General features: G+C 50.1%; 1 protein-coding gene across 1 annotated transcript in view; it reads right to left on the bottom strand.

The window, feature by feature from the left end:
* The window catches only part of ITSN1 (intersectin 1), a gene marked incomplete at its 3' end in the record, with an annotated part of 162665 nt that overhangs the window by 9720 nt on the left and 135847 nt on the right, over positions 1-17098 (bottom strand). The window contains exons 30-33 of the mRNA XM_080919323.1: positions 11795-11916; positions 10008-10114; positions 4281-4464; positions 1895-1993 (exon numbers count right to left, since the gene is read on the bottom strand). Of these exons, the coding sequence (XP_080775449.1) occupies positions 1895-1993; positions 4281-4464; positions 10008-10114; positions 11795-11916 (512 nt within the window). The remainder of the gene's footprint in view (positions 1-1894; positions 1994-4280; positions 4465-10007; positions 10115-11794; positions 11917-17098) is intronic.

A 17098-nucleotide genomic window follows, 5' to 3' on the forward strand; every position in this document is an offset into this window, starting at 1 on the left:
TGGCTCCCAGCATTGGCACTAAGTCACACATATGAACATCCCAGATCTTGGCTAGCACGCAGAACAGTGCAGCAGAAGGGGCTCAGTTTCTCTTCAGAAATCTTCACCCTATTCCACAGAACAAACAACTCAGCCAGAGACCAGGGGGACTAGCCAGCTGTCCCTGCTGGCAGCCGGCTGCTCTTCCCTGGCTCACTTACCCAAGGGAATATGACATCCTGGTGTTGGTACTGAAGAGTACCCAGATAACTCAGGGCACCTTCGGGTGGAGTGGGATAGATGCCATACACCATGCACTCACGTGCTCTAGGGAGCGTGCACAGCATGGGCACCTGTGCATCCGGGAAATCAGTTAGGATGGTTCCCCTGGGCAAACATGTTTGTTTTGTGTGTGTGTGGGGACATGTGATGGTTTGTACATGCTTCAGCCAGGGAGTGGCACTATTAGGAGGTGTGGCCTTGTTGGTGTAGGTGTATCACAGTAGGCGTGGGCTAAAATACCCTAGTCCTCACTGCCTAGAAGGCAGTCTTCCACTAGCAGCCCTCAGATAAAGATGTTGAACTCTCAGCTCCTCCTGCACCATGCCTGCCTGGATGCTGCCATGTTCCTATCTTGATGGACTGAACTTCTGAACCTGTAAGCCAGACCCAATTAAATGCTGTCCTTTTAAGACTTGCCTTGGTCATGGTGTCTGTTCACAGCAGCAAACCCTAAGAGAGGACACATGTGCATGTATGTGTGTGTGACCATGAGTGGAGACCAGGAAGATGGCTGACTCATTGGGTGAAAGTATGAGCCATGCCACCATGAGAGCCGAGTTCAACCCATGGAGTCCGTGGTGGAAGGAGAGGACTGGCTCCTGAAATTAAACTTCACTCTGATTGTCATGTGTGCACTGTTATAACGAACTCTGGGTTCCCAGCACTCACACACTGGTTCAACTATCTGTGACTCCAGTTCCAGGGTGTCCAGTGCCCTCTTCTGGTCTCTGAGGACACCAGGTATGCAGACATACATGCAGGCAAAACCCCACACAGCAAATAAAAATAAATCCCTAAAAATCTTAGTTATCATACGTCTCCCAATCTGTGTTCAGTTGTCAGCTCTCAGGGTTTTCCCTCAGATGCTCCGTGGAGCAAGAACTCTGTTCTAATACTAGTTTGTGATTTCCTTCTAAATATTTGTGCCTCTTTGTTCTTGGTTTTTCATTTTCCCCCTGTTGGTTAAGCTCACTACAGAGGCTTGTTTCCAGAGTCAGCACATAATTAAATATAGAAGTTTATAAGGGAAGACACGTTGCAAATGAATGAACTCAGGGAATCCCTCGATGTATGGTGTTGGGTGGAGCTGGGTTGGGCTGAGGCTTATGTGGGAGGGAGATTGGTTATGCAAGGAGCCTGATCGAATCTGTACACTTTGTGTGGACCTCTGTGTGTGTGAAAGAGAGACAGTGAGACACAGAGAGACATAGACAGAGGAGGGGGTCACCCACATCCCATGAGCACCCCTGCACCCACGGCTGGGTTTCTGAATACCCAATAAAGGAACCGATTTCTCCTTCCTAGGGTCCCTTTTTCTCTAGCTCTAAGGCACAGAGGGCAGCTGAGCTGGCTGCTCATTTCTAGGGGTGGACATGGGAACGCCTGTTCTATTCTCTCTCTCTCTCTCTCTCTCTCTCTCTCTCTCTCTGTCTCTCCCTCCCCCCCCCCTCTTTCTCTCTCTCTCCAGACTGCATTTTATTAGTCTTTTTCTCAAAAAACATTTTTTCCTCCAGCACCACACAGGGAATATGGCTTCCACACGCCAGCTCCCAGGTGCACTGGCTGGGGAATGTGCCCCGCCTCCAGCCACCCCAGCCTTCCTCTGCTCTCAAAGGCACAGGTGGCCACTTACGTTTTTAATGATCAGTGGGTATCTCGTGACCCGCTGCATAGGTTTCAGGATAAAGCTGGACAGTGGCATTCCTTTGCACCGAGGGTCCATTGCCAGTCTCTGAAAGAGGAGATTTTTTTTTTTTTAATTGCTTCAAAACTCTTCAAAATGCATAGTCAGTCCGATTATGGTTTTTATTTAGGACTCCCTGCCCATCACCCATCCCACCGGAGACTGAGTTGCCTGGAGTGGAAAGGCCTTGTTCAGCTGTCATAATCCAGGCAGAGGGAGGATGGGACCCCAGATACCACCTACCCACACCCTGCAGACTCGGCATACCTTCCGTGAGAGGACATTCTGGCTTCAGAATGTCTTCCAGATGTCTGAAAACCCTCGTGATATGCCAGGGGTCCAGAAGAAGCAAAAGACTAATCAATGAGAGGAAAAACCCCACTGGGTGCCAGAGAAGGTCTAATAATACAGTTCTCTCATTCAGGCGTAGCCCGCATAGGTTGAGTGGAGCTGAGACCTGAGGGTTAAAACTCCAGTCTCAGCCACTCTGTCTTCGCCAGTGGCCCTTGGTGTCTGTCCTCTTACAGTGTTAAGTGAGCATGCGTTTAGTTAGTATTTATGTGTGTATCTGGGTGTGTTTCCGGGTGGGGGTGGGTGCATACAGAGGTCAGAGGGCAACCCTGGAGAGATGGCTCTCTCCTACTTTTCTGTAGCTTCTGGGATTGGAATGTAGGTCTTCATGCTTGGCCAGCCTTACCCTGAATCACCTTCCCAGCCACCCACCTTCCCGCCACTTTTGCCGACTCTGTTAATCCCTCTAGTGGATAAGAGTCCTTCTACCCACAAAAAGCAGTTCCTTGTCTCCCACCGATAAAGAGCGGGGTCCAGTTTAATGCCATTTTGAAAACACGGGAGGCAAGTGAAGCGAGGCTACTGAGAAGAACCAGGGGGGGGGACCCCAAGCCCGGCCCTGGGCTGCCATCAGCCTGTCCCAGAAGTTGAGACAAGGAAGGAGTCTTGTCTGTGCCCAGGAACTGAGCACTTGGCTGAAGTTACTGCAGCCTGTGGTGCTGCAGCCTGGCACCGCCCTCCATGTCTGTCTCAGCCTGCTTTCCCACCACAGATGTCTCAAAATGCCTCATTCACTGGCTGGCATAGCACAGCTCTCAGCACAGACAGACGCCAGAGCAGCACCAAGTACGTACGGGAGGCTCGGACCACGAAGATGCCACAGAGATGCCTCCTCCCTGTGACGGTTTGGGGAGCACGATTCCTGAGGGGAGGATGGCCACCCCCAAAAGCCTGAGGCACAGAGGCATACCATTCATTCAGCAAAAGATACTTAGTGACTTCGAGTTATTTTCTTCCTCCTGTTTTCTTTCTTTTCTTCAGAGAGGGGTAAGTACTGTTCAGTGCCCGCTTTGACTCTCAGGGACTCACTCAGAGAACATCAAGTTCCAAGGCTGCTAGCCCAGAGCAGAGGCCTCTAGCTGCCTTGACACCACCTCCACAAATGTCCCCTGGTGGATGTGACTCTCTTGTCCCCACCAGCCCTACAGCAGAGCTGTGGCATCTCATACCGAATCCCATGGGATGCCCAGAACTTGAGCCCACGATTTCCCACTGTGAAAGGGGTTCTGATGTCTAAGCTTGACACATGGGGGTGGGGACTTCAGCTGAGGGACTGTCTCATCTGATTGTTCTACAAGACATGTCTTTTACATTGCTAATTGACAGAGAAGAGCTGGGTGCTCTCTGGGCAGTGTAACCCCTCAGCTGGTAAGCCGGGACTGTCTAAGAAAGGTGGCTGAATATGATCCCAAGGGCAAACCAGTAGGGAGGGAGCATTTCCTGTAAGATCTCTGCTTCAGTCTCTCTCCGGATCCCGCCTCAAGCTCCTGCCCGGGTTCCCCTCGACGACAGACCTGTAAGCCACATAAACTCTCCTTCCCCAAGTTCCCTTTGGTCAGAGTGGATTATTTTTTAATCATAGTAACAAGAAGCAAGCCAAAACAGGGACCAGAGGGCCACGGAGACCCTGGGTTTCCCCTCTGTGCATAAAAGGCAGAGGCTGGCAATGGTGGTGCTAACTGAAGAGATAGGTACCTGTGTGCATGAGCTAAGAAAATGAAGTCAAGGATTTAGACATGCCTCTCAAAAATACCATAGGCAGACATGTGGACAGCAAATCTCTGAGGCTGTTTCAAAGCTTTCACACCCTGGATGGCTCTTCCGCCCAAGCACATCCCTCAGGTGAGACCCACTGAGGACTTCCGTCCATCCATGGGGACCATTAGTGGAAAGATGCTTGTGGACTTTGGAGGAGCCCCTCAAACCTCAGGACAACACTCTGGAGGGAGTCGCCAGGGTCACCCTGTAGCCCTGGCCTCCTTACTTTAACGAACTCCTTGAAGTCTGGAGCCTCGTCCGTCTTCTGCTGGATGAGGGCGGCGCCGTTGAGCTGGCAGCTGCAGAAGCGGATGTAAGGCTGCATGTGCGGCAGCTGGACGCTCAGAATGTCCCCGATCATCTTCACCGGCATCCTCTCTCCAGACATCTTCTTGCGGACTCTCAGCGCTCTGCACGGAAACACGGGAGGTGAGCCGCCCAGCGTCACCGCCTGGCGACACCCCACGCTTAGAGGTTGCAGAGAAACGATATGAGTGTCAGAGGCACAGGTCGGAGAGCCACTAGAAAATCTACTGTGACGAGGGACAGAGAAAGACAGGAGTCTAGCGCTACAGAAGGGACTGGCCTGAACAGCCTTGCCTTCTTCCTTTAACACCTCAGAGAGGATCCCTGTGCTGCTGTCCCACACTGCGTTATCTATGGTGGCTGTCCAAGACTGGTTCACTCTGAGCCCATTTCTGGAGCCCTCATCCTCAGCAGGAAGCTATATCAGCCATGGAAGGAGAGGCAAGCTTTCAAATCCCTCGCCACAATCTCATCATGTTTCCTAACGTCAGATAAAAGTGACCGTGTGAAATTTCTCTTCTGTCCATGGCTTCCCTGACGTGTCTAACTTAAAGCTGACTAGGTAAATAATTATGAAATAAAATGAGCTAAGACAATTTCTATCCTGGAGGCTGGGCAAAGCTGCTGAGCGGACAGGCCATGTCTGATCCTGGGTCTCCCTGCTGCTGTGCGCAGTGTGCTGAGCCACGGCGGCCCGGGTGGAGTGTCCATCCTTCCAAATCTAAGTGTGAAGTCTTACCAGCACATAGCTCGGCTTCCACGTGGCAGGATAGCCATGTGCGGCTGGGGCAGGACTGCACGTGAGGCCAAGGGGTCAACTGCCTCAGCACAAGGAGAATCAGAGGGTGGGTGTGTGGGTGGATCGTATACTGTGTGATTTCAGAACAAAGCTGGGAGGCGTCCCTGTGGAGGCGTCCCTGTGGTGTCCTGGCTACTTTCATGGTCACATCGGAGAAAACATGAGGTGTGGGTAAGGCTAAGCAATTTCGAGAAAGTTCCACTATACAGGTCTCTAGCTTTAAAATCTTCAAGCCGTTTGTTTTTCTGACTCCCACTCCCCCCCCCCCCCCCCCCAGCTAATGAAGGGTTCGTTGTCCTGGAAAAAGCCGAGGAAGGAAACCTGGGAGACATAAGTCACATAGATTTCCCTTCTAGGGCAGGTTGCCAATGGCCACCTGGGGAGCAAGAAGAGCAGTAACTCAGTGTCCTCAGGACGGCCCAGGTTCCGCTGGAGGGATGGTGTGGAATTTTGCTCCAGCATTAGCCACAGGTAGTTTTTGAGGCTGAGAAGCAAAGGACCATGTTACAAGCTGCTAATATCCCCTCAGTCCACCATTTCTGGGAAAGCAGCTTTTCTGGAAGGATTATACAAGGTCTTTTAGCGGCTTCCTCCTCTTTAAACAATGGGGAGGGGAAGGGGGGCCTGAGTCACGAAGCTCATTTTCTCGGGGGTGTTAGGTCAGTCCCTGGGTTCTGATAACCTATCCTATCACCACGATAGACTCAAGCTGTCTAACCAGGAAGCCAGCTTGAAGTCATGGCCTGGCTTACCACCTACTAGGTTCAATTGAGAATCTCCTCCTAGAATGTTCTACTGCCCGGGCCGGACTTGTGAAACAGAAGATGATCCTGTGAGTCGGTTGTTACAACCACAGCCCAGAGAGGACTGAGTCCTCTGATGAGCTGCCACCTCATAGAAAGAGCTGCACATGAGAGGCCTTCATCCATACGGGAAGTAGCCAGCTAAGAACTGTCACAGATGCTTCACTAAGGGTTGATCTGTGGCTCCATCTGATGTCCGCAGGCTGAGTGGACAGCAACAGCCAGTGTCCTGGCTTCCATTAGTGCTTCCCAAGCACTGAGCACTTTCTTTTACAGCCCAGTCCTTATTGTAGCTCTCGGGGTTCAAGGTTGGGTAAGACTGTCGATCACTCGCCCACCCCCAACAACACCACACAGACTTTACTACCACCGTGAAGCTTTTAGGCAGGCACTGGCTTGATTCCTCTGCAATGTTATGTGCTGTCTTCAGCAATAGGATCTTAGCAAACTCTGGAGGAAAACCGCTGGCTAGATCTATGTCAACTTGACACAGATGAAGGCATCAGAGAGGCAGAACCTCAATTAATAAAATGCCTCAGGGGCTGGAGAGATGGCTCAGAGGTTAAGAGCACTGGCTGTTCTTCCAGAGGTCCTGAGTTCAAATCCCAGCAACCACATGGTGGCTCATAACCATCTGTAACGGGATCTGATGGCCTTCTTCTGGTGTGTCTGAGGACAGCTACAATGTAGTTATATACATTAAATATCTAAATAATAAATAAATAAGTGGTTTAGAAAGAACAAAAAGCAAGCAAACAGACAAGTAAACTGTTTTAAAAAAAGAAAAAAGAAAATGCCTCTATAAGATCAGGCTGTAGGCAAGAATGTAGGACATTTTCTTAATTAGGGGAGGGGCCAGTTCATTGTGGGTGGGGCCTTCCCTGGGCTGCTGGTCTGATTCCGTAAGAAAGCAGGCTGAGCAAGCTATGAGGAGCAAGCCAGTAAGCAGCACTCCTCCACGGCCTCTGCATCAGCTCCTGCCTCCCAGTTCCTGCCCTGCTTGAGTTCCTGTCCAGACTTTCTTCAGTGGTGAGCAGCAACATGGAAGCCTGAGCCAAATAAACCTTTCCTCCCTAAGTTGCTTTGGTCATGACTGATCTAGCTGCTACAACAAGAGCAGGAGAACCAGCGGCCCGAGGTAGTTGCTGTGAGAAAGGTGAAAGTGCTGGAGAAACAGGAATCTTGAGTCCTGACACTTTCTGTGAGCAAAAAGGTAGATGTGAGTGAAAGTCCCTCGCTGACTCTGGGTGTCTGTGTGACTTGAGGTAAGTCCTCCCCCCCTCTTGGATGCTCCAGCTGCCAATAATGGAGCAGGTCAGAGTTGACAGGAGGAGGGCACACAGACCAGCCCTGACAGGCCCTGGCAAGGGGCAGTCTCTTCAAGACTAGAAAAGGGATGTGCGTGTGCACATGGGTGTGTGTGTATATGTGTGTTAAGGAGGGAAAGTTGGGAAAGCCAATAGCCAGCACTAATTAACATCCTGCTAGGCAATATTAGTCTCCTAAGGGACACTTGAGGACAACAGACACATCTCCCACCTTTTCACACCAAACTGCAACTGCCCAGTAACATGTGTGTGCACGAGTGCGTGCGTGCATGCGTGCATGCGTGTGTGATTGTGTGTGTGTGTGTGTGTAAACACGTCTATGCCTTTGAAGGCCAGATGTCAACAATGGATGTTTTCCCTATCTCTCTCCACCTTATTTTTGGGGACAAAGCCTGTCCCTGAGCCTGGAGCTCAGTGATTTAGTCAGACTGCCTGGCCAGGGAGTCCCAGTCACTCCCCCTCCCCTGTCCACCAGCTCGGTATTGTAGGGGCATGCTGCCACACCTGTTTTAGGCGGGTATTGGGGATACAAACCACCTCCTAATGCTTGAACATCTCCCTAGCTCTGTGCATACATGTCTTTAACAGAAAATGTTTACGTCCGTTTTCCAACCGTGTGTATCCTGTATCTCACACACAGTGCGCAAGGTCCTCTCTTCCCAGAGGGCAGGCCAACTCTGTCTACAGGGGGGTGACCCCTGGAATTGGAAAGCCTAGGTGTTGTTATGCGACCTGGCTGTGGTTTGAGTGTTTCCCCAAAGTCAGATGCTGGGAGCTTGGGATGGCACTGAGAGGCTGGGCCTTTAAGAGGCAGTCGGCTGGTCGGAGGCTGTTGGCAATGTATGCCAACTTGTCCTTGTAAACTCACTGAGAAGCTGGCCTGAAAACAAGGTTGGCTCCCCTGCCCCTTCAGACCCTGGTATATTTGTCTAAGCCTCCCTCAAGACCTCTTGTTGGGGGGCAGTGAACTGTCCCCCTAAATCTGTGGCAGGGAGGGAAAAAATGGCCAAGTAGCCCAAGAGTGAATACCGTGCCCTTGAGGTCAGCCAGGTGAACCAACCACAGGCCACAGGCGTCACTACTGTGGTATAAATGTGACACTTTAGCTCCTGCCTCAACTTCCCCAGTCAATTCTGCTGCGTGTTGTGGGGCCTGATTTGATGACGTCGTTTGTATCTCTTTGTTCTTTGACTGGACGCCTAGCCCTAGGGGAGGCTCTAGCCAGGACGGTCCTTAACTCCAGCTGGCCTCAGTGAGACTTCCTCAGTTGTCTTCTGCCAGATACTGAGAGCACCCACTTTGATGAGGTTCCTTAGTCTGCCCCCACCATCTCTCTAACCCCCCTCACTACCTACCCCTTGCTTTTTATTTATCTTGGCTTGCTAAATGCTTAATAAGTTCATTCATTCGAACCCAAAAGTATGGCTGCCACAGACCATGCTCTGGTCCGGGTGGGCCGTCCTTTGCAGGGTCTTTCGGGACCCTGACTAATTCCTTTTAGAGTAAGCCATCATAAAAGAACTAGTCAGACTCTCAAATCTCTGGTTTCCTGCCTTGCCTCATGACCCCTTCCTTAATTGCCCCCTCTGTCAAGCTATAATCTGCCATGAGGCTTTCCCCTACAGGCCGGAGGGCTAACGAAACTTTTTCTTTATTGATAGAAAGGGTAGCCTCGAGGGTTTGTTAGAGCCACAGAGAATTGTGACAAAACTGCCATTTTACAGAGGAGGACACAGAGGTCCAGGGACTGGTTGTAAAGGCATTGGACCAACGACGAAGCCAGATACCAACAGTGAGATGTGAGCTCAAGAGTCTGGCGTCCCACCGATGCACAGAAAGCTTTTAGAGCGTGAGCCTATGCTCGGAGGGAGGAGACTCCATGCTTCATGCTCACCTGTCCTGGCTCCACACCCGTACAGACCCAGGGACTCTGAAGCTGCCCCAGAGTACACAGGGACCCGGTCTAGGACGTGGCAGCTCCCCAGTGACTCAAACTTAGAGATCGGGAGTGAAAGGGAGTGTCTAGCTGCTGTCCAGAATGCTCAGTCAGAGAAAGGGTGGCTCTGACCCTCAATGCCATGCTCTATGCCCTGGGTACCAGAACTTAGTCCCCTTTCTAATCAGTGATGTCACACTTAGGGCCTTGTGACAGATTTGGGGTTCTGATGGCTTTGACTGTTTTTTAATTAATTGAGGAGATCTTTGTGGTTCATTTATAGTCTAAGTCAATCTGCTAAGGATGTAGTTGGGGAAACTGAGGTTCAACCTGGATCCCTTAGCTCTGGCCCTGCAGAGCCTCTGCGGACAAGACAGGCATAAGTGTCCTGGGAGACTCTAACCCACACTCTCACACTCTCCATCTGCAACCCAGACCCTCGAGAGACAGACAGCTGATGCTGGGAATCCAGGTCCAAGGCTAGGCCCTGGGGCTGGAAGTCCGCACCCCTAAGGATGGAGCCAGAATTGTCCCAGTTCAGGAAATTCTGGACCCATAGTCAGGACAGGAACCTGTGTGCATGCACACTTCACTCCATGCTGTGAGAATCCCACAGCGTGTTTCCAGAAGGAATGACAGCACAGGAATGGCAGGGTGGGGGTGGGACAGAAAGAGAAAGAAACATAGGGGGGCATGCGTGAAGGACACAGAGAGACGACACAGAGGTGCTGGCGCACATGCCACAGAGGGGCAGCATCTGTGGTTAGAGGGAAAAGCTTACTTCAGCAGTTTGATATTACACATAATCAGCTCCTTCCAGTTAACAAAAATCATAGCAACCTCTTTTTCTGTCAGCAGCTCAGACTCCGTCAGGGGTTTCTGAAAGATCTACAGGTGTAGAAAACGAAGCCGTTCAGAAAGCAGTTAGCTCAATATACACCACACACACATACACACTCACTCACACACACACATTCTCACACACACACACACACACACAAACACACTCACACACACACATTCTCACACACACACACACAAACACACTCACACACACACACTCACACACACTCACACACACACTCACTCAAACACACACACTTACACACCCACTCACTCACTCACTCATAACTACATGCATACTCAGGTTTGTTTAGCACACAGGGGAGAACTGAAGACAGCACCTTCTTCTGGAGCAACAAGTGCTTGACAAGGGTAGCCCAGAAGAATTTCTGAGGAGGAAGCTCGGCTCCACTGATCCAAAGATGGTCAGGCATGAAAGTGGGAGTCCTCACCCGCCCACTCTGAGGACATGGGAACTTGAGAAAGCCTATGAAGATGTGTGTGACACCTTCACAGGCCATGGGTCAGAGGGAAGCAACTAGAAAGCTGGTACTGTGCTTGAAGCAGGTTGTCATGAGAGGACGATGCTTCCGTCTTCCTGGGCTCTGTTAAATAAACAGGCTCTTCCCACGCTCTGGGTTGTGAGCAAAGCTAATCACGAATCTCAGTGGGCCTCTGTGTGGTTAGTCCCTTGCCACAAGGCAGTCCTTGCCACCTGGGGCAGAGGTTCCTCTGAAATTCTTTGGGCACAGAGAATTGTAAGTGCTACAAAGTTGGCCTATTTTGTAGCTGATCCTTGAAGCCTTTTTCTGTGTCAATTGTTAATCTGATAGTGAACTGGGTAATGTCCACACAAGATGCCACATGGAAGGGGGTGACACTCATACCTCACACATTTTGACCATATATTTAATAACAGGCAGACATCTTGAGACAAGACAACTGTGAAACCCTTGTGGGCTTAGCATTTTAGCCTGAAACTGTAACACCAAAGAGCCAAACGCCAGCCCTCCCGGATGTGTAGGTGACATCACAATTTTATGACATACTGTAGGGTACCAGTTTACAAACGATGACAGGGGTTTTTATGATAAAAGGACCCTTAGGTCCCCTTATGTAAACCTACCTCCTGAGATGGTGATGCTCACTGTGTGCGGATAAAAGGCTACCTCTCTTTAGTAGGGATCCCAAACTCTGTTTAAACAATTCTATCCTTACAGTGTCAAGACTTTCACTGGCTCCCCACAGGGCAGGCCACCCCAGGCCAGCAGCCTCATGGAGCCATTGGGGGAACATGTCTTTATGCCCAGCCATAGTGGTGAAGTTTTTCGGGAACTTATGGGAATACTAGAAGTAACTCAAGGGACTTGCAGCTAGCTGCTGAACTAAGGAGCCAACGCTAAGGGTCTGGGATGTCATGTGACTGGATGGCACCAATCAGTTGGTGGTTGAGCTAAAACTTCTCTGCCTGCAGTCTCAAGTAGTAGCCCATAGTCATTAGCATGGGACCTGTGTACTCTCGGCCTTGGCTCCAGTAAGAACTGCCTCTCTGTCTCACATGGTAACCCTGTGGGAACATGTGACTGTCTCCTTGTGGGGAAAAGCTCCTGTACTCTTTCCTATTCAGATAACCCTCATACACCAGAGACTGCCCAAGGCTCAGTCAGGGCCTTCACCTCTTCCTGTCCCCGCAGGGCCACCCCAGCCTCCCAGGGCTGCTGGTACCTCCGTGACCAGCTGCAGGTCGTTCACATAGTTCTCTTCTGTGACGATGAGTTCGTGGATGTAGCCTTGTCTCTTCCTCTCGGTCGGGGTCAACATATCTAAGAGATGTAAGTCTGAGCACCCTGGAAGACACAACCATTTAGGAAAACTTTTAGTCCAAGGTTGGGGAAGCCTGCAGCTCCACAGTGAAGATGCCCAAGGTCCTTGTGACTGTGGAGGTGGCCCTGGGGCCTCATCATCTTGGGGTTGTGGGGTTGAGTTGTACAGATTGGAGTGACACAGCCCCAAGCTGAGGTTGTAACTCTAGAAAATGAAGAGAAAATTAGCACAGAGCATCCAACAGGGACACAGCTCTCCCCACACCCCAACTTTGGACTTTCTGCTTTAGAACTGTAAGGGGATAAATCCACTTGTGTTACGCCATGAAGTGTGTGGTCACAAACCTAGGTAGCACATGCATGCTCCCTCGGAACCACAAAAAGGGTTAAATGACCCACTAACACCTGCCAGCGCTTCCACGCCAGGCACCGTGCAAGAGCTGCATGTCCTCTACTGCCTTGAGTGTTTCTCCAAAGCTGCGGAATCATCTTCATGATACAGACAAAGAAACCAAGGCTCAGAGAGGCCATCTCTCCCCAGGTTCTCCTATCCACAGTGGTAAGGAACGGAGTCCAAGCCTCTGTCCAGCACGAGGCTCTTGGTGGATCTGAGGACCAGGCAGATGCATCCAGACATGGCTGAGAAGACTCTAGGCAAAGACACTGTGGGTATCTGTGGAAGCTGAGCAGCAGGCCTCAGGCCGATTGGAAAGCCCTGACAGCTGCAGACAGCTCCCACAGGCCTTTGCAGAGACCAGGGCTGCGGGAAGGAAAGGCCCTTGGCTGCCCTGAGATAGACTGGCTCTCGACTCTGTTCACTTAGCTTGTTATCTGGAATTCCGTTGCACAGGACATTTGTGGCTTATCAGAGCAGCCCCCCTGCCTCAGACGCACAGATTCTCAGTAGCAGTCCATGAGCAGGGCTAGGCCTACTTTTTTTTTTTTTACATGAAGGTGGTCCCACACATCTACTTCTTTTTATTAGATGGTCTTTATTTAATCACAGAACTTGAGTTTGTAATATACATGCTCTGAGAGGTTGGGGTGGTGGGGTGCCTCTGAGGCCCACAGAGTTCATTTCTCATCCTTCCTACTTCTTGCCACAAGGGGGCGCAACAGAACACTGTGACCTCTACCCCAGCCCATACCCCCTCACCCCCATCCCAGCAGCACCTGCAAATGCGCTGGGTCTGCAAACAAATAGCTTCTCTGGGAGAGGGGCCCAGCGCACTGCGATTTAACACGCCCTCCAGTGAGTCTTCCGTGAGAAAGCTGCTGGGGACTACCAAGGGCTCCCCAGAGATGCCACCTCCCCACAAGGGGGTTGTATGGGCTCAGGACTGAGAGTCTTACATATAGATACTTAACGAGAATCGTCCGTCTAGGGAATAGCGGTATCACGGACTCTTTGGTCAACTGTTCTCAGCTTCCAGACTTCCTAGAGTTATGGTTTCGCTCCCTCCCCTGGCAAACTGCCCTTTCTGCACGGTGTGTTTTCTCTCATCTGGATGGAACAGCCCTGGGTAGCCAAGACGGTGCCCGGAACCAGCAGGTATAAGCTGTCGTTATGGTAACATTCTCCACATCTTTCCATCCACCACCGAGCCTGACTGCAAAGCTTCAAGGTGAGCAAGACCTCACAGGCAGCACTTTACTCTAAACTGGGGCCTTCTGCTCAGCCACCCATAGGGCTCAGCCTTCTCAAACACCTGTCTTAGCCACGCCTCCCGGAAGGAAGCCAGACCAGCAGGGGATGAGCTCCGGGTTCTGCGACTCCTCCTCTCCCTTCTGTACCCTTTAACTGTTCTTGAGGAAGTGGCCTAGGAAATACTCGAACTATGGAAGGCATATCCACTCGCTGCCCTATTTTAATCCACTGTCCTAAGGGTGAATCTGAGGACCATTTCTTGTTCAATGGCTAAATGTGGCCCCTGCATTCGTGGCTAGGTCCCTCGTGGACACAGTCCCGGGTGCTTCCAGGTCATTCCTTCCCACAGGGATAGGAGAATTCTTGCACAGTGGTTACCATCGCTCGTTCAGAGCTGTACTGGAGTGTCTGTAGCACCAACGCCAACAGTAAACAAGCAAGTCTCACACATGTCCCTTTAGATCATGGGTTCCTTGGAGAGAGCAATTTTGTTGGCTTCAGAAGCCTGTTTGCAAGCAGGGAGTGGTGGTGCACACCTTTAATCCCAGCAACTTGGGAGGCAGAGGCAGATGGAGTTTGAGTCCAGCCTGTTCTACTTAGTGAATTCTAGGACAGCCAAAGCCACACAGAGAGACCCTCATGTCCAACAACAATAGTAACACACCAACCAACCAACCAACCAAACGCAAAAATGCTGTTTGCTGCCTGATTCCTTCCTTTGATGATTTTGTGATCTTTATTTGCCATGATTCTCTGGGGGTTTTGTTTGATTGTTTTAAGATTTATTTATTTATTTCCTAATAAATAATAATAAATATTTATTTCCTAATAAATAATACATATTTATTATGTATGTGGGTACACTGTCAATGTCTTCCCAGAAGAGGGAATCAGATCTCATTACAGACGGTTGTGAGCCACCATGTGGTTGCTGGGATTTGAACTCAGGACCTGTGGAAGAGCAGTCAGTGCTCTCAACCACTGAGCCATCCCTCCAGCCCTTCGCCATGACTCTGGTACAAGCTGTGTTGCATGCTGGGGTTTTAGGATGGAAGCAAGATGGCAGTTTTCCAGAGCCCATCTCACACCTTGGAGATTAGTGATTCGGAACTGGAGGTTCTCCTCTAGTGAAAGGTTCCCCTAAACATGGTGCTGCCTCCTAGACTGAAGCTGAAGAGGACATCACTATTTCTCCCCAGGTAATGCTGGCCCTTCAGACTGAAGATGGTGCTGCGCCCCTCCCCCCAGGCTGAAGGTGGTAAATGTATCCCACATGTGGGCTGAAGGCTCTATTGTTCTCACGCCAAGGATGAAGGTAGTACTGCCCCCCCAGGCTGAAGGTGGTACTGTACCCTACAAGGCTGTTTTCCCAGGCTGAAGGTAGAACTGCTCCTCTCCAAGTTAATAGCACCCTTAGTACATCAGGTTGAGGTTACTGACTCCCACCCCCAAGGCTGAGTGTATTCCTGTTCTAACAAGAAAGCAATGACTGGAATAGGCTGACCCGGGAATAAATACCTCACCACCTGCCAAGAGACCTCGCTGAGAAATGCCAACTGCTTTCTATAACAAGGAAGTCATGACCAGAAGACACAAGAATGACCAAGAAGCTGAAATAAGGTCCTGTTGAGAGAGATGCCTGACTCTTGGGGATTCTAGAAGCTCCTCTGTGCACAAGTTCTGGAGAACAGTGGAAGTTGGAGGGACACTTGGTCCAGGGCTCTGGATGCAATTGAGGGTCACAGTACACCTTGCCTGGGCAGAGCAGCCTCAAAATCTGCATCCCTACAGCACCCAGGTGATATCTGAGAGTCTGGGGATGCTGGTGGGTTTGCACTGTCACCTCTAGAATCCCACCGTATGAAGATGTGAAATGACCACAATGCCTCTGGACCCAGAATGAAGTCAAAGGCAAAGATGCGGTGAGGAGGTTTGTCTCCACGTTACACAGCAACTGCATGGGCTTGAGATGGGTTTCTTTTTTTAGTCACTAAACTGACCCTGGGATGCCATGAAGGTGATTTCTAGACCCAGAGAACCATGAAAGACTTTTAAAAAGGCATTCTAAACCCCCAAGATAGCCTTCCTTTGACAAAAGTAGTATTTAGGGGGGAAAAGGAGGTTTAAAAATCCTCCATTATTCAAAGCAGGGCAAATGAAAAAGCCATTTTGATGAAAAGTTTTCTTTAGGGGATGGGAGGGTGTGGTCTCTCCCTTGGGTACCAGGAGGCATGAAGCTTGCTGAGCCCTTGGCTCAGGGAAAGATGAGGGAACAAAGTGTGGTAACTGTTTTCCTACAGTCGCAGAGCTGGGATGAAGGGTGTCTCTAAACTAAAACTGGCCCACAGCTGAAATAATATTGCAAGGACTTCAAAAAGTTAAAAAGCAACCCCCCCCCCCATTAAAGCCACAGGAAATTCCTAATATAGGCTCCCAAGGTTATACAGTCTTCGTAAATATACTTATGAGAGGGACAGGGCTGTAATGTTCTTGTGGAAGGACCAGAGACAAGGAAAATACCTCAGCCCTAAAAGGTCATTGTATCTCTTCAACTGTCATGCACATTACCACCAGAGCTGAAATCCTAACAATACACGAGCCTACAGATATTCAAAGAATTTCAAAGAATACAGAAGGACGTAGCACACACACACACACACACACACACAAAAGGAAGAACCTCTCTTCAGCGTAGTCTTGAAATCCAAATTAGCTTCCGCAGCAGCTAAACATTGAGCAAAGTAAATAAACAAGCCTGGATCCTGTTATGAAGGAGCCAAAAAATACAGTAAGTTGGCCAATAAATATTTATTATGTTTCTAGGAAGTTGAAGGGGCACAGAAATGAGCAGGGATGTTCTTTTCCTAAGAGAAAAACTCAAAAGCTTAGGAATCCACAGGAAAAGTAAATTAAAAGTATGTGAACATGTGGCATTGAAGAGTGGGGGCAGAGCTGAGGATGGTTCCATTGGTGAAGTGTTCACCTTGCTTGGAGCTGACTTCGCTCCTTAGAACATACATTAAAACTCTAATGTGTGTCATGCTGGCAATCCCAGCACTTGGGGTGGGGCACAAATGGGCAGATTTATGGGGCTTGCTGGCCAGCCAGCCTGGCTTAACATTTGGCAAGCCCCGGGTGTCTCTGAGAAACACGGTCTCAAAAAACTACAGCGGATAGCTCCTGAGGAATGATACTTGAGGTTGACTTGTGAGTGTCACACACACATGCACTCTCACTCACACGCACCTGCACACAAAGAATGGGTCGGCCAACTATGCTGTTGAAGCAGCTAGGGGAACACAGACACTTGTGGGAGACACGGGACATAGAAAAGGCCATGTAGTGGGGGTATCAATGCGAGAACAAATGCAGACATGGTGAGGAGGAGCAGGGGACATGCAGAAGCCTTGATGACAGTTTTCATCTCAAAGGAAAGACAACAGTGTTTCTGGGGACATTCAGCCCAGATCCCTTTGCTGAGTGACTGAGTAGATGTTGATAGGCTGCCTAGAGTTCCTGTCTGTACAGCAGAGGTTGTTAGAGTGAACCTGCATGTGG

This window comes from Micromys minutus (assembly GCF_963924665.1).
Source record: "Micromys minutus genome assembly, chromosome: 7".
Classification (NCBI taxonomy): domain Eukaryota; kingdom Metazoa; phylum Chordata; class Mammalia; order Rodentia; family Muridae; genus Micromys; species Micromys minutus.